The 22,252-nt window shown below is 39.8% G+C and overlaps 1 protein-coding gene across 1 annotated transcript in view; it reads left to right on the forward strand.

The window, feature by feature from the left end:
• The window catches only part of LOC134324744 (inactive dipeptidyl peptidase 10-like), a 117,576-nt gene that overhangs the window by 63,313 nt on the left and 32,011 nt on the right, over nucleotides 1-22,252 (forward strand). Inside the window, exons 4-5 of the mRNA XM_063006681.1 lie at nucleotides 14,849-14,943; nucleotides 15,205-15,279. Of these exons, the coding sequence (XP_062862751.1) occupies nucleotides 14,849-14,943; nucleotides 15,205-15,279 (170 nt within the window). The remainder of the gene's footprint in view (nucleotides 1-14,848; nucleotides 14,944-15,204; nucleotides 15,280-22,252) is intronic.

Here is a 22,252-nt window from a genome sequence, read left to right on the forward strand (position 1 = left end):
ACATCTGCATGTTTTTCCTCACTTTATTAAGTGCAGCTAAAGTATATTGGTGCTAATAATTTAAACAGGCAATTATGTTTTGGGAAATTACTTTTATGCATGACTAATCTCACTGTGGTTAAAGGGATCTATTACAGTTGACATCAACCTGTATTTTGCACCTACAGTTGTAACCTTTTAAACTGCATATTGCAAAGCAATACAACATAAACATCATGTGTAATTTTGTCCACTGTCCATTTTATCAGCTCCACTTACCATACAGAAGCAAGTAGTTCTACAATTACTGACTGTAGTCCATCTGTTTCTCTGCATGCTTTGTTAGACCCCATTCACCCTGTTCTTCAATGGTCAGGACCCCCACAGGACCACTACAGAGCAGGTATTATTTAGGTGGTGGGTCATTTTCAACACTGCAGTGACACTGACATGGTGGTGGTGTGTTAGTGTGTGTCTACATATTTTTCAAAATTCTGACCGCTTGCGTCTTCAATAACAGCATTTACTTGAACTTCTACTTTCAATACTTAAGTACATTTATTACCAGAAAAATACTTTTGATCCTTAAGTACATTAAATCTAAGTTCAATCAAAGTAAATTTCTGGTAAGAAGTTTGTACTTTTACTCAAGTGTGGCTTTTAGGTACTTTATCCATCACTGCATTTGACTGTCATTAGGAGAACAACAGGTCACACTGTATCTCTGTGGTCCCTCTGTGGGTTGTTTTTTTACACGTGTATATATAGTATCAAATTAATTAGGAAACAATCTGAAAGGTATTCGGTATTCGTAACAGCTTTGAGAAAGGAACTAGGCTATCCCACCCACAGAGAGCAGGTGTTCTTTTTTTGGACTCATGACCATGTTTGCCTGTGGTATTAAAGGACTATGCTTGGATAGATACAGCCCGACTGTTTCCTGTTACAGCCAGTGAATCAGACAGTTATTTCAAAATGAGCATTTTGGGGGATTTGTGAACATTAATTCTATCTTTGTACAGTTTGTAATTATAGAATTGCTTTATTCAGGCTGTTCTACAAATCTGAGACCAGAGGAGGTGTCAGATTGCATAGGTTCATAATATCAAAGCCAGAAAACAGCAAATAAATGGAAACTAAAATTAAGAAATTGGAGATTGGAGACACTATAAGGGTCCATTTTGAGGCTGATTTGCCACTTAAGAAAATAGAAAGAGATGCTGTAATATTCTTCTTACATAATATTGTGTTGTGAGATCTGTATGATATGAATCTAACCCTTTTAATCTATCTAAAGTTAAACTGGAGCAGCTTAACACAAAATTGTAAATATTAAACATATTAAAATTGTCTTCTGTAGTTTAGGAGGACCAACTGTCTTTGAGAGTGTGTTCCTTACAAAGTTTATAGTGTTTTATCAACTTTTTGTGCAAACTGTTAGCACAGCATGTGGTGTCTGGTTGATAACTGCAATGTTTGTGGCAGCACAATGGTGCAGTGGGTAGCGCTGTCGCCTCACAGCAATAAGGGTCCTTTTTGTGTGGAGAACATGTGCATGTTCTCCGTGTCTGCATGGGGTTCTTCTGGGTGCTCCGGTTTTCTCCCATAAGTCCAACAACTTAGAGTCAGGTTAGTTAGACTGACTAAACATTGTGTGTGAATGTCTGACCTGTGATGTAGTGGCAACCTGTCCGGGGTGTTTCTTGCCTTTCACCCAATTAATCAGACCCACCACGACCCTGACCAGGATAAAGCAATGGTAAAACAGTCACTAAATGAATGAAAGTCGTGTTTCTTTATATTTTATTTTTGTTTTACAAGCAATTCTGCTGGGCGGCGCGGTGGCTAAGTGGGTTGACTGTCACCTCACAGCAAAAATGTCCTGAGTTTGATGTCTCTGTGTTCCTCCCACAGTCCAAATACATGCAGGTAAGGTGAATTGGACATTGCTGTGTTTGATATAACCTTGTGAACTGATGAATCTTGTGTAATGAGTAACAACCGTTCCTGTCGTGGATGTAACCGAAGGGTGTGAAACATGATGTTAAAATCCAAATAAACAAACAAGAGATTCTGCAAAACTTTTGGTTCTAAAAGTTTGAGTAAAAAATCACAAAGGATCCACAAATAATTTGCAACAATTATACAAGCTAGACATTACAATTCAAATAATATATTATACATAACTTGAACCTGCAACCTTAAACTGAAAAGCAGCAATATGGGGGCATTTCAGATTTTCCAAGGTTAACGATTTAGGGCACAATGAAGTTAATTTGTTTTTACTTTTTCCTGTCTTTTCAGTGCTCAGATATATGATGATGAAGAGCCTGACATTTAGCAATCGCCACACTTCCATCTGTTACTGTGTTAATAAGAGATAATGAAAATGCATTAATCTTAGTATATGATGATCATCATGATGATTAATACTTTATATTTTGCTTCAAAAACTGAAAGTGGCAAACTGAAAAAGATAATATAGAATATAAAAATACAAATATAACTTAGTTAAGAGGTGCAAGGAATCATGTTGTAATTTTTATTCAGCACTTTTGCACACTTCTTAATAAAATTCCTTCCCTTTCCACATGTTTTATAGAACAACTATTTCAAAACATGGACATTAGGGTCACAGCAGGGTCACAGCAATTATAAAGATAAGATAAGATAAGACTTTATTGATCCCCTTGGGAAAATCACCCCTTTAAGAATAAGTGATGTACATATATTATTGTAAAAATATAGTATATACATACAATAGAAATATAAAGAATATATTACATATTGTCACACCGGCTGCGACTGCTCCTCCGCACCACCAGAAGTCCCTGTCGCCAGAATTCTGATTGGCCATCATTTCCTGTTTGGTGGCCATTTTGTTAGGGTATAAATACCCCACACTGAGAACCACATGTTGCGAGGTCTTGTTTGTTTGTACTGCAATTCTGAGCGTTTTTCTTGTGTATTCTGAATTCCTGTGTATGACCCTGTATATTCTGATTTTGGACTGTGAGTTTTCTTGTACCTTTGGATTTGTTTGCTTGGTTGGTTGGATTTCTGGTTTTTGACTTTGGACTGCTTTGTAAGTGTAGATATGGGTGACATATCACATATTATTATTGTAAGCTTTGATGGCTGCTGGAATGAAGGACCTAAGGTAGCGCTCCTTCTTACACAGGGGGTGGAGGAGTCTGGTGCTGAAGGAGCTTGTTAGGGCCCCCACAGACTTGTGTAGTGGATGTGTGGTGTTGTCCAGGATGGATGACAGCTTGGCTATCATCCTCCTTTCTCCCACCTCCTCTACAGGTTCGAGAGGACCTCTGGCCATCTGACCTTACTGGCCATCTAAATAGAAACATTTGTACACTTGCTCATTTATGTTATTATACATCAGCCAGTTGATTAAATGTAACCTAAATGACTTTGATCATGGCATTGTCGTTGGCGCCAGACCAGTTTGTTTGAGGATGTCCAAAAACTTCTAATCTGCTGATTTAGATAAATGCCATAAATGTAACTGGAAATATATTGTTGATAAAGGAGGTCAGAGGAAAATGTATTTGCAAAAAAAGCACAAATATGTTAAACCTTGAGGCATGTTGGCTACACAGCAGAAGACCACAGTGGGTTCCATGTCTGTCTGCCAGGAAGAAGAAATCTAAAGAGCAGTGCCAACTGGAGAGGTCAGATTTTGGTGTAAAGAGCTTAACTCCAAAGACTTGAACTACTTGTGTCAATTGTTCAGGCTGATAGTGGTGTAATGTTTTGTAGAATATTATTTTTGCCATCCTAATTCAGAAAAAAACAAGCATATCCAAATATTCTTGCTGACTATGTGCATCCTGCTAGGACCTTAATTTTCCAGTCTTTGTAATAGTTACTTAGAGTGTAATACTGCAGCATACCACTAAACACAAGTCATCAAAACTGCTTCCTTTTTAATATAAGCAGGTTTAATATACTGTAATTGCAGTCACTAGATCTAAATCTAATACTCGTGTAAAGTGATAGAACATTAGATTCATACCAGGTACGTGCACCTAACAAGTCACAAAGAAATGCTCACAACATGCCACTGTTCTGAAAGCAAAGAAGCATCATACATGTCATTAGTATGTGTGAGGCTTTCTATTAGTATGACCAGTGAGTAAGAATTGATTGTAAGGTGGACTGGTACATATACACAGATCAGCCATAACATAAAAACAACCTCCTTGTTTCTACACTCACTGTCCATTTTATCAGCTCCACTTACCATATAGAAGCACTTTGTAGTTCTACAATTACTGACAGTAGTCCATCTGTTTCTCTGCATGCTTTGTTAACCCCCTTTCATGCTGTTCTTCAGTGGTCAGGACCCCCACAGGACCACCACAGAGCAGGTATTATTTGGGTGGTGGATCATTCTCAGCACTGCAGTGACACTGACATGGTGGTGGTGTGTTAGTGTGTGTTGTGCTGGTATGAGTGCATCAGACACAGCAGCGCTGCTGGAGTTTTTAAATACAGTGTCCACTCACTGTCCACTCTATTAGACACTCCTACCTAGTTGGTCCACCTTGTAGATCGCTCATCTATTGCTGCTGTTTGAGTTGGTCATTTTCTACACCTTCATCAGTGGTCACAGGACGCTACCCACGGGGCGCTGTTGGCTGGATATATTTTTGGTTGGTGGACTATTCTCAGTCCAGCAGTGACAGTGAGGTGTTTAAAAACTCCAGCAGCACTGCTGTGTCTGATCCACTCATACCAGCACAACACACACTAATACACCACCACCATGTCAGTGTCACTGCAGTGAGAATGATCCACCACCTAAATAATACCTGCTCTGTGGTGGTCCTGTTGGTGTCCTGACCATTGAAGAACAGCATGAAAGGGGGCTAACAAAGCATGCAGAGAAACAGACTTCAAAGTGCTTCTATATGGTAAGTGGAGCTGATAAAATGGACAGTGAGTGTAGAAACAAGGAGGTGGTTTTAATGTTATGGCTGATCGGTGTATATATATATGTATGTATAAAATCAAACATTATATATATGTAGACACAGCATTAAAATAATTGAATCTATACAGAATGTGTGCATTAGGAGGAAAAATACCTGACCACCGGCCGTACAAGGAATACAAGTGCTTTTATCTCTGCTGAAAAAAAAAGATGACTCTTGTCCCTGTGGCAAAGAAGAGATGAAATGAAAACAGGCTGTCTGGGTGAAATTGGACAGCTGCTGTAGAAATAGAGCGATTTACAAAGACATTTTAAAGTTGATGGGGGAACTGGACTAAACGAGCTGGTGTTCTACAATGCCAAAGAAAAAATGAAATACTTCAGGTGCTGAAGGGTGAAATCATAATTTCTGATGATTTCAAAAAGATCATTCATGAAAGATTTTACCTCAGTGATTTTCTGCAGCTTTTTCTTACAAAAGTTTCTATTTTTCAAGGTTTGTTTACTTCGCTGAAAGAATCCAGAACAGTCAAGGTTATAGATTTGACATTTAAACTTTATTGACTTGTGAAGTGTTTCATGGCCAGAACAGGTTCAGCATCAGTAACTGGGTTTCCAAACACAGTAAATCCTGAATATCCTGAACAATTTGTATTATAAATTCATATACTTTTCTATCAATTACTGTTATGTCTGGGGGGGAAAAAAATCATAATTAGGAAGAAAAGATTTTCAGTAGTTGGTGAAACGTTTTGACGTAAGAATCGTTGATGCTGTACAGGTAACGTGCCCAGATATAACAGTACTTCATATTGTTTGTTTGTTTATTAGGATTTTAACGTCATGTTTTACACTTTGGATACATTCATGACAGAAACGGTGGTTACTCATTACACAAAGTTCTTCAATTCACAAGGTTATATCAAACACAGTCATGGACAATCTCCAGTTCACCTCACTTGCATGTATTTGGACTGTGAAGGTAACCGGAGCTCCCAGAGGAAACCTACGCAGACACGCAGAAACATGCAAACTCTGCACAGAAAGGACCCGGACCGCCCCACCTGGGAATCGGACCCAGGACCTTCTTGCTGTGAGGCAACAGTGCTACCCACTGATCCACTGTGCCGTCCAAGTACTTCATATAAAACAGTACATTGATTGTATAGATTAGAGGTTAGCATTACCAGTGGACTCCTGTGGGACTCCTGTAGGACGTTACAAAGCAGCTTATTAGACACGTGCGGTCAATCAGCCAGTCTGGACGAAAACAGGATGATAAATACTGTCCAGAAATTCTGCAAATTAACGTTTATAATAACTAAACAAAATATAAAACCTTGTTTCTAAAAGTATTAACTTTACTCAAGATTGTAGCCATGAATTAAACATTGAGGTGGACCAAATTTATTGGGGAGGGGGAATCTGCCATTGTAAAACATCCCTGTCATATCAACAACTGGGAACACTGACAAATCCTACTATTATTGCTTAATTAATTTATTGACTGATTGACTGATTTATTACTTTATTGATCCCCGTAAAGAAATTGTACCGTTACAGCAGCAAATTACCATCACAAGCATTACACAAAAACATGTCAATGTAGTGCAAGGGAATAAAATAAAAATATTAAACTGAAATGTAATGCAAAAATAAGATATAAAAAGGACATATAACAAAGAACAAAAAAATAAAGGGGTAAGCCCTGTGCAAATAAAACAGTACCATGTGTAAATGTGCATTTGAAATAGCACCATTTGCTAGGTTGACTACACATGTTTATTTATAACATGTGTAACATGTTTTTAAATTAGCATACTGAGGGGGACTTGTTCACTTTTTCAGCAAATCTAAATGTGCTCCCCTCCCATTTATATTGTGTTTACAGCTTTGCCTTTAATGCTTTCTACTTAAATAACTACTGGCTTCCTTTAGGCTTTGCACTCCTGCACTTGATCAGGTTGCATCCTGTTTCAGCAGTAGTGAACAGATTTGCTACTTAAAAATCAGCCCTGTACTGACCTCTAGCACACACCAAATTCTTAGTGACACTTAGTGACAAGGATCTTTGATAAGGATCAAATTATTGTTGCTGAATGACTGGATGAATTATCTCCAACAGCAAGAGGCGCTCACAGGACAGTTATTGATTGTAGTCCAGGAAGGGACAAGCTACAAACTGCAGAGAGGTTGTGGGCAGCAAAGATTCAACGATGCCTGAGGACATGAAGGCTATGGCATCTGGTACAGACCAACAGAAGGGCTGCTGTGGTTCAAATTGCAGATAATTTTATTTATTTATTCATTTTTTGCATCAATTTTCCTCCCGATTTAGCGCACTCAATTTGTCTTCCGCTGCTGAGGGATACCCAGTTGCTGTACATGCCTCTTCTGACATGTGTACAGCCCTCCTCTTCTCGCCCATGCACTCTGCACGTCTCTTCCGCTAATCAGGGTCTTTACACAGCGTATGACGATCCCACCCACACATAGTCCGGTCCCCACCTACGGTGGTCAATTAGTATCTGCTGCAGACACTGCCAATTATGCCCGCCAGATGGCACCCAGCCGACCGGTGGCAACGCCAAGTTTCGAACCGAGGAGTTCAGAATCTCGGCGTTGGTGTGCTAGCGTAATTTTATGAACTTCCACACATAAGCATGTCATCTATACCGGAGGCACTAATTCTCCTCCTTATCTTTTCCTCTGTGTTGCATAATAATAACAGCAGTTAACAACAATGCCTGAATTCTGGGGGTTCGAATCCCGGGCTGGGCTCACAAATACAGAGTGTGCATGGTGGTACATGAATCTAGCTGTTGGACACACACATATCAGTGCACCCTTAGTGCTGGTCCCAAGCCTGGATAAATAGGAGGGTTGCATCAGGAAGGGCATCTAGTGTAAAAAACTGTGCCAAATGAAATGATCTGCTTTGGCAAGCTCTAACGGGGGCAGTCAAAAAAAGTCAGCTGGCCGCTCAGGTGGCGCAGCGCTAAAAACACACGCTGGAATCAGAGCTGGGATCTCGAATACATCGTATCGAATCTCAGCTCTGCCTACCGGCAAAGGCTGAGTGGCCACATGAACAACGATTGGCCTGTTGTTCAGATATGGGCGGGAATAAGCCAGATGGGGTCTCTTTCCCATGACTGGTACAATTACGACCTCTGCTGGCTAATTGATGGCACCTGCACAGAGATGAGAAAAGTGTGCTGTCAGGGTGTGTCCTCTTCGTACACAACGCTGAGCTGCACTGCACTCGTAAAAGTATAGGTGATAAAATGCATACAGCTGCTGCCCACGTGTCAGAGGGGGCGTGGGTTAGCTTCATTCTCCTCGATCAGAGCAGGGATCGGCATTGGTGGAGAGGAAGCATGACGCAATCTGGCAATTGGACGTGTATATATATATATATATATATATATATATATATATATATATATATATATATATATATATACAGTGTATCACAAAAGTGAGTACACCCCTCACATTTCTGCAAATATTTTATTATATCTTTTCATGGGACAACACTATAGACATGAAACTTGGATATAACTTAGAGTAGTCAGTGTACAACTTGTATAGCAGTGTAGATTTACTGTCTTCTGAAAATAACTCAACACACAGCCATTAATGTCTAAATGGCTGGCAACATAAGTGAGTACACCCCACAGTGAACATGTCCAAATTGTGCCCAAAGTGTCAATATTTTGTGTGACCACCATTATTATCCAGCACTGCCTTAACCCTCCTGGGCATGGAATTCACCAGAGCTGCACAGGTTGCTACTGGAATCCTCTTCCACTCCTCCATGATGACATCACGGAGCTGGTGGATGTTAGACACCTTGAACTCCTCCACCTTCCACTTGAGGATGCGCCACAGGTGCTCAATTGGGTTTAGTCCATCACCTTTACCTTCAGCTTCCTCAGCAAGGCAGTTGTCATCTTGGAGGTTGTGTTTGGGGTCGTTATCTTGTTGGAAAACTGCCATGAGGCCCAGTTTTCGAAGGGAGGGGATCATGCTCTGTTTCAGAATGTCACAGTACATGTTGAAATTCATGTTTCCCTCAATGAACTGCAGCTCCCCAGTGCCAGCAACACTCATGCAGCCCAAGACCATGATGCTACCACCACCATGCTTGACTGTAGGCAAGATACAGTTGTCTTGGTACTTCTCACCAGGGCGCCGCCACACATGCTGGACACCATCTGAGCCAAACAAGTTTATCTTGGTCTCGTCAGACCACAGGGCATTCCAGTAATCCATGTTCTTGGACTGCTTGTTTTCAGCAAACTGTTTGCGGGCTTTCTTGTGCGTCAGCTTCCTTCTGGGATGACGACCATGCAGACCGAGTTGATGCAGTGTGCGGCGTATGGTCTGAGCACTGACAGGCTGACCTCCCACGTCTTCAACCTCTGCAGCAATGCTGGCAGCACTCATGTGTCTATTTTTTAAAGCCAACCTCTGGATATGACGCCGAACACGTGGACTCAACTTCTTTGGTCGACCCTGGCGAAGCCTGTTCCGAGTGGAACCTGTCCTGGAAAACCGCTGTATGACCTTGGCCACCATGCTGTAGCTCAGTTTCAGGGTGTTAGCAATCTTCTTATAGCCCAGGCCATCTTTGTGGAGAGCAACAATTCTATTTCTCACATCCTCAGAGAGTTCTTTGCCATGAGGTGCCATGTTGAATATCCAGTGGCCAGTATGAGAGAATTGTACCCAAAACACCAAATTTAACAGCCCTGCTCCCCATTTACACCTGGGACCTTGACACATGACACCAGGGAGGGACAACGACACATTTGGGCACAATTTGGACATGTTCACTGTGGGGTGTACTCACTTATGTTGCCAGCTATTTAGACATTAATGGCTGTGTGTTGAGTTATTTTCAGAAGACAGTAAATCTACACTGCTATACAAGCTGTACACTGACTACTCTAAGTTATATCCAAGTTTCATGTCTATAGTGTTGTCCCATGAAAAGATATAATGAAATATTTGCAAAAATGTGAGGGGTGTACTCACTTTTGTGATACACTGTATATATATATATATATATATATATATATATATATATATATATATATATATATATAAGAAGTCAGCCAATAGTATTGCAGTTTAAATCTAATGTTTATGTGTTATTAATATGACACATAAAATGTATTTACAAACAAGACATTACAGGGCTGTGCTGTTTTTAAGGAAAAGCTGATTTTCTACAGACTTGCTCAGATGCATGCAAATTCCAGGCGTAAATCCGGGGGATGAGACTTTTTAATTCATTATGCAGATAAGACTTTCAGATTTAGATCATTTTTTATATCGTGGACCATCTGCAGACGAGTGCCGCTTTACTTTGCTGCTCACTGTCCTTGAACACTGGAACAAGCTGCACTCTCGTGTCAAGCTGCAATTTATCGAGCGCAGCTCTGCGTTCTTTATAGTCACTCCAACTAAAGATTGTGTCTAAAGTTAGAGAGCTATACAAGTCTGTCTGTATACACACACACACACTTAATCTGACCTGCATTGCAGAGGAACTTCCAGTCTTCATTTTAGTTCCAAACTTAATGGAGAGCCACAAAATACGAGTCCGAGTCAAGTCACGAGTCTTTAGGCTAGAGTCCGAGTCAAGTCACGTGTGTCAAGTCATCTGTGTGACGCTGCAAACTAAATAAATACAAATAACAGCATTTCTTACTAAAAATTTTAATCAGAAGGTCTGATTGGTTTAGAAAGCGGTTCTTCCAACCATTAAAGACAATTCTGTATGAGCGTTTCATTCACACCAGATGTTCCAGTGAAGTGCACTACGTACGGTATTCCACCATTGTAAGTGAGATTCCAAAGGTAGGGAGTGACGCTTAATCACTACACCGGAAGCTGGCTGGAACATTTACCCATTGCGTGCATTGCGGGTTAAAACGCCTGGAGCTTTGTTAGAGAGCAGAAAATGACACGATCAGAATATAATATATAATTAATTGTCACAGGTAACTAATGTTAACAAATGTTGCTGACTTTTGTTGTCCACAAGTCATTTTTTGCGAGTCACAAGTCGAGTCATTTGAAACGAGTCTGAGTCGAGTCTGAAGTCGCTGTGTGTGCGACTTACATGCGACTCGGACTCGAGTCCCCATCTCTGATGGAGAGTACTAAAAATCTATCATCAGCATCAGATAGCGGTAGGAGGCAAAATGAGGGCAGTGATAGCTCAGTGGTTAAGGTACTGAACTAGTACTCAGAAGGTTGCCAGTTCAAGCCCCACCTCTGCCAAGTTGCCACTGTTGGGCCTCTGAGCAAGACCCTTAACCCTCAACTGATCAAAATCGTGTTCAGTCACAACTATTAATCGCTTTGAATAAAAGTGTCTGCTAAATGCTGAAAATGTAAATGTTATTAAATGGATGCTCAACAAACGTGACTTCTTATTTAGTTCATGCTTCATCCAGATCAGGGCTGCTGTGGACACCTCACCCAAACAGAAAAACTAGGCATTAGGCAGGAACACACCAATCCAATTCCATAGTAGCATTTATTTACCCATTTATGGACTAACTCACACCTAGTAGGATTTAACTGTAACCAGTACACATGCTGGCATAGTTTAAAGGGTAAAAGAAACTGAAGTTTGCAGAAAAAGGCCTACCTGGACATAGTAAAAACACCCAACAGAATTCCTTGAAGTCACCAACTGGAGGTGAGGTCAAACTCAAGACTCTAGAACCTTGGAGCTTTGTGCCACCATACTACCTGCTGCACCAGCATGTCCCTCATGTTCATCAAACGATAATGCTCATTGCTTACAGATGCAGTACAAGATACTTGATATTCCTATTGTTATAGATTGCGTCTGATTATATCTGACCACATCAATGCAGAATTCCCTTGTATTAGCATTTACACCCATAAAAAACTGCTATCATGGTTTATAAGGTGCCGTGAATGATTAAAGCACGGTGCATGTGCAAAATCTCAGCACTTATAAGTTTATTGGGGAGATTTTGTATATCATAATCATGGTCATTGACATGGGGTAAAACAAGTAAGCAAGGTAAATCAAGATCAGGAAAAAAGACAAGGAACATGAACCAGGAAAACACAACTACAATACTAGAAGGTCCTGGGTTCGATCCTGAGGTGAGGCGGTCTGGGTCCTTTCTGTGTGGAGTTTGCATGTTCTCCCCATGTCTGCGTGGGTTTCCTCAGGGTGCTTCGGTTTCCTCCCACAGTCCAAAGACATGCAAGTCAGGTGAATGAGAGATACTAAATTGTCCATGATTGTGTTTAATATTAAACTTGTGAACTAATGAATCTTGTGTAACGATTAACTACTGTGTCTGTCATGAATGTAACCAAAGTGTAAAACATGACGTTAAAATCCTAATAAACAAACAAACAAACAACTAGGATACAAAGTATTTTTATTGTGTATAGATTTAAAAAAACTTTACAACGAGAAAAAGAAAACACACGAGGAATAGAGTGTTCATCAGTACCCACCTGGTACATGGTTTATGGTTTAGTTTCTCCCAATTTTTAGCGCGACAAAATTCAATTGCGTTATGCTTCCTCTCTACTGAAGCCGACACCCCGCCCCGATTGAGGAGAGCAAGACTGCCGCACATCCCCTCCAACACGTGCACAGTAATCGCACATCTTTTCTCCTGCACAAGACGAGTTCACATGCCAATCAGCTCTGTGCACGGAGAGCCACACCCTGATCAGCACCATTCCTCAATGCCTGTCCAGACGCCATCAATCAGCCAGCAGAGGTCGTAGCCCGCTCAGTTATGAGGAGACCCTAACTGGTTTTGACCCTACCCTTTGAATAACAGCCAATCGTTGTTCATATAGCCTCCCTGCCCAGACAGATGGCAGAGCTGAGATTCGATACGATGTATTCCATATTCCAGCTCTGGTGTGCTAGCGCGTTTTACCGCCGCGCCACCTGAGCGGCATGGTTTAGTTTTTAAGCGGGCACAGGTCAGTGGTGCTTGCCCATACATAGCTTTTAAAAAATTGTTGTTGTTGTTTGTATTTATTGTCTAAAATGTCTAATTTTCTTACATTTTAAATTATTAAAGAATTTGATGAATAAACACATTTCCTCAAACCAAAAGAAAAAGGCCAAATCATTGAGGTTTAGAATTATTATCGTTTCTTGTAACTGGCGATGGTTACATTACCATTTGTAAACAGTCAGCACTAACGTGAAAAAAAAAGGATCTGATGGTTTCAAGAGCTTCTCGGTGAGAAATAGTCCGTCATCTTGCGGGGTGTTAAAACCAGATAAAATATGTTTGTGATAGCATCCTGTGATGTGAAACGCTTCAGTAGAAGTGTTATTCTGGTCAGGACTGATGAAAACAAGATTGATGCACAGTACAAAAAGAGCTTGAGGAATATCCTTCCTGCTTTTGCCAAAAGGTTTCATCTTTGAGGGTGAATTGTCATTTAGCAAGGCACAGCACTGGTTTTGAATATACAAAACGCTTATCCTTGAGTGTCCTGATCTTTCATGATGGGAAGGAAGGTTGTCATTGATTATTTTAAAATTATACTTTTATAGAAATAATATTTTAGTTTTTTATGTGTTGGTATGTGTGATCAGTGTTGCCAACTTATATTTAGCGAGTTTTCAGACCCCTCTAGCGACTAGTGACAAATCTAGCAACTTTTTCTGGTGTTATTAGCGACTCGGACGTGAAAGCACATATCGTTCTGCAGTTACTGTCCTCAATGAGCAGCGGGTGCTGCCGTTCTGTTTATTTATCCTACCCAAAGTACGCATCGATTTGTCCTAACGAGCATGCGCACATCTGTTTTTGATTCATTGAGTGGAACGCCTATAATTCTGTGCTACCTTTGCTTATTTATTTCTGCTAGCGGTTAGTAATGTGTGGTTTTAGTTTTAATTCCTTTAAAAGTTTAAAGTTTAAGTGTATGTAATGCCATTATTATGTGACTTATTTTTTATTCTATTTCAGAACTATGCCACAGTTGTTTATCTAATGCTATTTGTTAACGTTTTATTTAACCACGTTTATACATGCGTTCAGTGATTTTAGAGCGTTTTTTATACATCTAGGGAAGCCAATCATTTATAAATAACCATCTGCGACCTTAACATTACGACAACACAAAAGTGTTCGGTTATTTTTTTGTTTTGTGCTTTCTTAGCAGTTCAACAGGTACAGTAAAGTGTGTCCTTATTCCATGTTTTTGTAGCTGTAGATAAGATCGGTGTGATCTATAGTTTTCTCACTGGGATCTTATCCAACAGGGTCTGATATGATAAAGAGATACAGATCAATGGATCTATTGAGATGTGCTACCTATGGTTTATAATAATAGAAAGACCTATTGACATGTGCTAATGCTTATGCAAATTAGGTGATGACGTCATTTAGCGACTATTAGGACAGCCAATAGCTACGTACTTTCCTAACTGAGGAGTTGGCAACACTGTGTGTGATCGGTTGATCTTATATAGTGGTTTTGTGTCATGACTGGGTCAATAAAGAGGAATGTCCAAGAAGAATACAGGACATAAAATATCTAAATATTTTGTGTTTTATTGTCTTTTCTTCTTTGTTGCAGTTTTATGTAATTCACTGCTCCTGTTTATCTATCTGTCTGTCTGTCTGTCTGTCTGTCCATCCATCCATCTATCCGTCCAACCCATGACCCCAGTACCAGTTTACAGCCCAGTGGTTAAGAATCCCTGCTGTAAACAACATGCTATAATAATAAAAAACAGGTTTCCTCTGTAACTTACACTTGACTTGTTTTCATGTTTCAGCAGTGTGCTTTACACATTGTTAAGTTTTGAAAAAGGTGTTTGGTATCATATTTTTTTTACTTTAATTCTCTCTCATTCTCTCTTTCTCTTAGAATCTGAAGTCATTTACCGGAACCGGCAGGGCCATGTGCTTAAGCTAAACGTTATCACCAATGAAACGACCATCATCCTGACGAACAACACATTTGTGAGTGAAGCTGTTTTCATCTATAGATTAGATCAGGACATGCACTTCCATCATCACCCATCTTATCTTCTCAGTATTTTAAGTTTAGGAGCATAGCAACCTTTTTGTCTTGCTTTCCTTTTTTTTTTTTTTTTTTTTTACAATGGATCTATAACTTGTTCCATATTGTGCTGATAGCCAAATTGATTTACGATATAAAAGCCTTTAATATATGTCTTCAGGACAAATAATTCTGAATAATTTAATATAATCTTTTTACAGGTTGCTTTTAAAGCCACAAAGTACTTCCTAAGTCCAGATATGCAGTATGTGCTCTTTGCATATGATGTTAAACAGGTATGTATATTTTTGGTCAAATTTAAAAGAATAATGAAGCAGGTTGAAGCAGGTTGTTTGCTTGTACACTGACCAGGCATAACATTAAGACCACTGACAGGTGAAGTGAATAACACTGATTATCTCTTCATTATGGCACCTGTTAGTGGGGGGGATATATTAAGCAGCAAGTGAACATTTTATCCTCAAAGTTGATGTTAGAAGCAGGAAAAATGAGCGAGCAGGTTTAACAAGTGCCAAATTGTGATGGCTAGACGACTGCACGTGAGCATCAGAACTGACCATGGAGCAATTGAAGAAGGTGGCCTGGTCTGATGAATCACATTTTCTTTTACATCACCTGGATGGCCGGGTGCGTGTGCGTTGCTTACCTGGGAAACACATGGCACCAGGTTGCACTATGGACAGAAGGCAAGTCGGCGGAGGCAGTGTGATGTTTTGGGCAATGTTCTGCTGGGAAACCTTGGGTCCTGCCATCCGAGTGGATGTTACTTTGACACGTACCACCTACCTAACCATTGTTGCAGACCATGTTTACCCTTTCATGGAAACGGTATTCCCTGATGGCTGTGGCCTCTTTCAGCAGGATGATGCGCCCTGCCACAAAGCAAAAATTCTTCAGGAACGGTTTGAGGAGCACAACAACGAGAGTTTGAGGTGTTGACTTGACCTTCAAATTCCCCAGATTTTAATTCAATCAAGCATCTCTGGGATGTGCTGGACAAACAAGTCAGATTCATGGAGGCCCCACCTCACAACTCACAGGAGTTAAAGGATCTGCTGCTAACATATTGGTGCCTGATACCACAGCACACCTTCAGGGGTCTAGTGAAGTCCATGCCTCGACTGGTCAGGGTTGTTTTGGCAGCAAAAGGGGGACCAACACAATATTAGGAAGGTGGTCGGAATGTTATGCCTGATCGGTGTATGTATGTATATATACTGTATATAATGTATGTATATAAGTATGTGTATATTTATGTGTGTATTTATCTATATTTTATTACACTTATTTATTCCACTTATTTATTACACTTATTTATTACACTTATTTTAACCTTTCTTATGGAATTTTTGACAGTGTCGTGTTTGTAACTGATTTTAAAAAAAGCTAATATAAACCTCTTTTTTACCTGACCAATGTACAACTCACCCCAGTTTGAACCAGGCAAAGTGTTTTCTTCTTTAGCTAATAATGTAATGTAAGTGAAGTGTTGTGAAACCATGGACATGATTCATTAGTTAACACTAACAGTACAGATAAAAAAAGCAGTAAGGGCTCAGAGAGGCTTAGAGAGAAGAAAGGAACTGATCACAAAGCCAAAACGTATTAAAACGTGGTACACAAAAAGGATAAGTTCTGTAAGCAATCTGTTTCAGAGGGAAAGTCATGACTGGTTAATGGAAAAAAACTAAATAAAAAATGGACCTGTGACATCACTTTTAACCGCTTATCCCATCAGGGTCGCGGGGGGTGCTGGAGCCTATCCCAGCTTTTCAATGGACGCAAGGCACACAGTAACACCCTGGATGGGCCGCCAGTCCATCGCAGGGCAGACACACATACATACATACATACACACACACACACACACACACATTCACCTATAGGACAATTCAGTGTCTCCAATTAACCTAACTGCATGTTTTTGGACTGTGGGAGGAAACCGGAGCTCTCGGAGTAAACCCACGCAGACACGGGGAGAACATGCAAACTCTGCACAGAAAGGACCCAGACCTTCTTGCTGTGAGGTGACAGTGCTAGCCACCGTGCCACCCACCTGTGACATCAGTGTGTCTGTATTACAAAGTGGAAGAACTCCAAAAAGTGGAAAAAGCAACTTACAAACAAACACAATAACAGGGCTCAAACCAGTAACCTCTTGAATATAGGGCTCATTATTTACTGTTATTTACCTCTCTGGAGACCACTAATGCTTGCTAAATTATTAATCACTCTATTTATTTAAGCTTGAAAGCTTAAACAAGGTTGATAACAGTGATATTGTTTAACAGCTAATAATGAGAGGTTGGAAAAAAGATTTGGGACAAAGGTATGGCAGTTTATGATCAGGTGGGTGGGTGCAGATGATGCCCGGCAGGTTTTACAGTTCCAGGCTCCAGGGTTTTACTTTTTTATTATATGTGGTAGATTTGTTTTTATATGTTTACATTTAAATGTACACCAAAGTGGTTATCTTTATTCACATCTGACAGGCCATCTTCATATCTAAATTTAATTTCATTCTTTTTATTTATTAATTTTATTTATTCATTTAATTCATGTTAATAACTCAAGTGCTGTGTTGGGTCTTGCTCAGATCATTACAGGGCACTACACACTCACCAGTTCACACACTCCCTCACATCCAGGTCAAACAAAACATGAACACAAACGCATGGCAAACGCTTCACAGACAGTGACCAGAGGCGAAGTTTGAACCTACGACCCCTGCTACAATGCATTGTTCTCACACCCATCATAAAAACCTGCAAATAAATATCTAACAGTAAAACAACTCAGGAACAAACAGAGATTCCAAATTAAAACCGGTGTTAATCAAATTAAGAAGTTTGGCATTACCTCGACAGAATGTTTAGTGTGAGTTAATTAATGTTCTTTAGTGTTATCACAAAGGTTTTGTCACAGTCAGTGATTCAATTGTTTTTAACATTGCTGTAGTAATAGTAGTAGTAGTAATAGTAGGAGTAGTAATATTAGGAGTAGCAATAGTAGTAGCAATGGCAGTATTATTATTATTATTAGTAGTAGTAGTAGTAGTTATAGTAGTAGTACTGCTAGTACTATTGCTAGTAATAGCAGTAGTAGTAGAAGTAGTAGTATTAGTAGTAAAAGTCATAGTAATAGTAGTAGTAATATTAAAAGTAGTAGTAGTAGTATTAGTATTAGTAAAAGTAGTAGTAGTAATAGTAAAAGTAGTAGCCATGGTAGTAATAGTAAAGGTAGTAGTCGTAGTAGTAATAGTAGTAGTAAAAGTAGTAGTAACAGTAGTAGTAGTAATAGTAAAAGTAGTAGTAACAGTAGTAGTAGTAATAGTAAAAGTAGTAGTAACAGTAGTAGTAGTAATAGTAAAAGTAGTAGTAACAGTAGTAGTAGTAATAGTAGTAATAGTAGTAATAGTAGTAATAGTAGTAGTAGTTCTTTATGCAGAAGTTATTTGTAATTAGTGGGGGGGGGGGGGGGGGGTAATTATTGATGCTTTTTCAATATGTCACTTTTATTTTTTTAAACAAAAGCAGTGAAAAGTATCCATCACCCTTGATCATATTTCTGCTCTGCTGCATGATTTTCCTGATCAGCAGAATTGCTAGTCAAAGCCTGCAGCAAAGTCAATAATATTACTTACTCCTACTCCAATCCTGGCTGTAAATGTACCAGCCATTACTTTTCTTATTTCCACTTCTCCCTCTCCTCCTTTACCTCCATCCATCTCCCCCTCTTTACCTCCCATTCCTCATCCACTTTCCTCATGCATGCTGTTTATCTACTACAGTAAACATATCCGCTTTTTCTAACCACCTACACAACCGTGTCTAACTCAGTCACTACCAGTAAGTGTTCCACTGCAGTTTTCTGTTTCTCTGTCGGATTTTGTTACCTTCATGTCCGTACCTTCATCTTTTTGTTTCTATAATAGTTGTTACTCAGTTTACATTGTCCAATTATACATTATTTTGCTGTTATTTAATATTATTAATATAGACTGAGGTTTAAAAGTCATGTGGTTGGTACAGGTATTGCCATCCAGTGGGAGCCCACATACCCTGTAATCACAGTTGGACCAGCATAGTAATGCAGGTTTAAAGTAGTGTTTTCAGGTGATACTGCAGCTGATCTTTTTCTCATTCCGCCTGTGAGTCCTTGGGACCCACGAGCTGAAAACAAGCTAAACCGCTTGAGTGAAACCAAACAAGCAGCTGCATCCAAGCCAACCTCCCGCTGTGAGACAGCAGTGGGCAGAAAGAAGCAGCATACATGAGTAAGCTGATGTCTCTGTTTGGCTCCCGTGTTGAAAACAATACACACAGGGTAGGACTGAGCGCCAGTAAGAATGGACACTGTATTGAGTTTTGGGTAGCGTAATAATCTCTGAACTGATGTGTCTAATTAATTAATTTGATAATGTATTTGTGTACAAATGAGTCTCAATATCCTCCTAACAGCTGTGAGCTGACCTCATAAACAAGCTACTGGGTTTAAACCAAAGCTTGCCCATTATATCGCAAAGTATTATTTTTTCTGTGAATGTCCTGATGTATGTTTTGTGTAGGAAAGGAGTCGTCGCATAAGGACAGCTTTATGGGTGACTTTGAGTTATGTCTTTACAGGAGCCCATATCCAATTACCTTGCAAAACTGAACCTGTATAGGAGCCCATATCCAATCACCTACCTGAAGTGAGCCTATATATGAGCTCATATCCAATAACTCTGCAGATCTGAACCCAAATACAAGTGAGAATATTTAATCATGTGTCTGATCTGAGCTCATGCAGGAGCCCATTTCCAATCACCTGTCTGATCTATGCTTATGCATGAGCCCGTATCCAGTATGCTTACTGATCTAAGCTTATAGGGTAACCCATGTCTAATCAGCTTACTTAAACTCTTACAGGGGCCCATATTCAGTTAATCAAATCTATTCTGATCGAAGCTTATACACTACAGGCATGTCTAATAATAGGCTTGGTCCTTGACCTGTACTTTGATAAAAAGTAATATCAAAACTCATATTAAAATGTTTGTCCAATCAGCTTTTCTGAAGCTGAACTTATTTCATATGGTAGCACATAATCATACAGCTTTAACATGAGTCAGTGTCAATGTACTCACCTGGGCACAAACAGAAGCCCATTTTAATGACCTTTCTGATATTAGTTTACACCAAACCAATATCCAATTGGTTGTCTAGTCTAAACTCATATAGGTGCTCACATTCATGTATTAATGGCATTTAGCAGACACTTGTATCTAAAGAGACTTACAACCGTGACTGAACACAATTCTTGCAATTGAGAGTTAAGGGCCTCACTCAGGGCCCAACGGTTGCAACTCGGTGGCGATGCGGCTTGAATCAGCAACCTTCCGATCAATACTGCAGTACCTTAACCACTGAGCTAGCACTGCCCAAATTCAATCAATTCAACCAACTTTAATCTGAGATCATATAAGAACTAATAACAAATCACTTCACTTAACTGAGGTTATACAAAAGCCAGTACTAATCAGCTCTAAGTTCATACAGGTGTTCATATTACATCTGGGAACGTCCAAGCAAGAGCTCTCAGCCAATCAGCTCTCCACGCTCAGACTCTGAGTAAGAGTCAGTCTGCTGTAGAATTAAATAATTGATAATGGATTTCTCTCTGAGTGAACAAGTATGTCTGTGTGTGTGTGTGTGTGTGTGTGCGTATGTGTGTGTGTGTGTGTGTGTGTGTGTGTGTGCGTGTGTGTTTAAGACTGCTGCTGGCAGTTGCTGCCTGTAATCTATCTTTTCACCAGTGTGAAGCCAGTTGATGCCATTTAAGCTGTTCACTTTGATCCTTTATCACAGAGCTTTTTCAATCTGCGCCCGGCGAAAGCTGCTCAGTGTAGAATCGCTCCCTGTGCCAACACATCTGCAACACATCTGATTCAGTTCATCTACTAATTATTTACTAAAACAAACATTTCAGTTGGTGAATCATTGATGTTAAAGCTGAGAAAACAGACACTGATTAGCATGAAACGCCTTGCAAATTAGAGCAGTTTAATGTTTAACAAAATGCAAGAAACCAGATTTAAAAAACGTTCATAGCGGGGATACAAACTGAAATGCAGCTCTGAATTGGTTTGTTCTTGAGTGAGATCATCTGTAATAAGTAATTACCTAAAATATGAACCTTTTATTTCAGGGGGTGCCTACATTGAGTATTTCTAACTTTGTCTATATGTTTTATGACATTAAAACCACCTCCTTGTTTCTACACTCACTGTCCATTTAATCAGCTTCACTTACCATATATAAGCACTTTGTAGTTCTACAATTACTGACTGTAGTCCATCTGTTTCTCTACATATCTTTTCAACCTGCTCTCATGCTGTTCTTCAATGGTCAGGACCCCCACAGAGCAGGTATTATTTAGGTGGTAGATCATTCTCAGCACTGCAGTGACACTGACATGGTGATGGTGTGTTAGTGTGTGTTGTGCTGGTGTGAGTGGATCAGACACAGCAGCACTGCTGAAGTTTTTAATTACCGTGTCCACTCACTGTCCACTTTATTAGACAGTACTACCTAGTTGGTCCACCTAGTAGATGTAAAGTCAGAGACGATCGCTCATCTGTTGCTGCTGTTTGAGTTGGTCATCTTTTAGACCTTCATCAGTGGTCACAGGACGCTGCCCATGGGGCGCTGTTGGCTGGATATTTTTTTGGTTGGTGTACTATTTTCAGTCAAGCAGGGACATTGAGGTGTTTAAAAACTCCAGCAGCGCTGCTGTGTCTGATCCACTCATACCAGCACAACACTCACTAACACACCACCACCGTGTCAGTGTCACTGCAGTGCTGAGAATGACCCACCACCCAAATAATACCTGCTCTGTGGTGGTCATGTGGGGGTCCTGACCATTGAAGAACAGCATGAAAGAGTGGTAACAAAGCATGCAGAGAAATAGATGGACTCCAGTCAGTAATTGTAGAACTACAAAGTGCTTCTATACGGTAAGTGGAGCTGATAAAATGGACAATGTGTGTAGAAACAAGGAGGTGGTTTTAATATTATGGCTGATCGGTGTATATATTTACTTAATTATTTATTTATGTAAGGACTTTATGTTAAAGCTTATAATTTTAGATCAAGGGCTTCAGTCTCACAATTTAACAGACTATGAAGATCACAAAATTATTGTCATCACTCTAGTAGCAAAGTGGTAAATTATACAAGCCTGCTACTGCTGGGATCCAGTGTT

This window comes from Trichomycterus rosablanca, chromosome 12, assembly GCF_030014385.1.
Source record: "Trichomycterus rosablanca isolate fTriRos1 chromosome 12, fTriRos1.hap1, whole genome shotgun sequence".
In the NCBI taxonomy this organism is placed as follows: domain Eukaryota; kingdom Metazoa; phylum Chordata; class Actinopteri; order Siluriformes; family Trichomycteridae; genus Trichomycterus; species Trichomycterus rosablanca.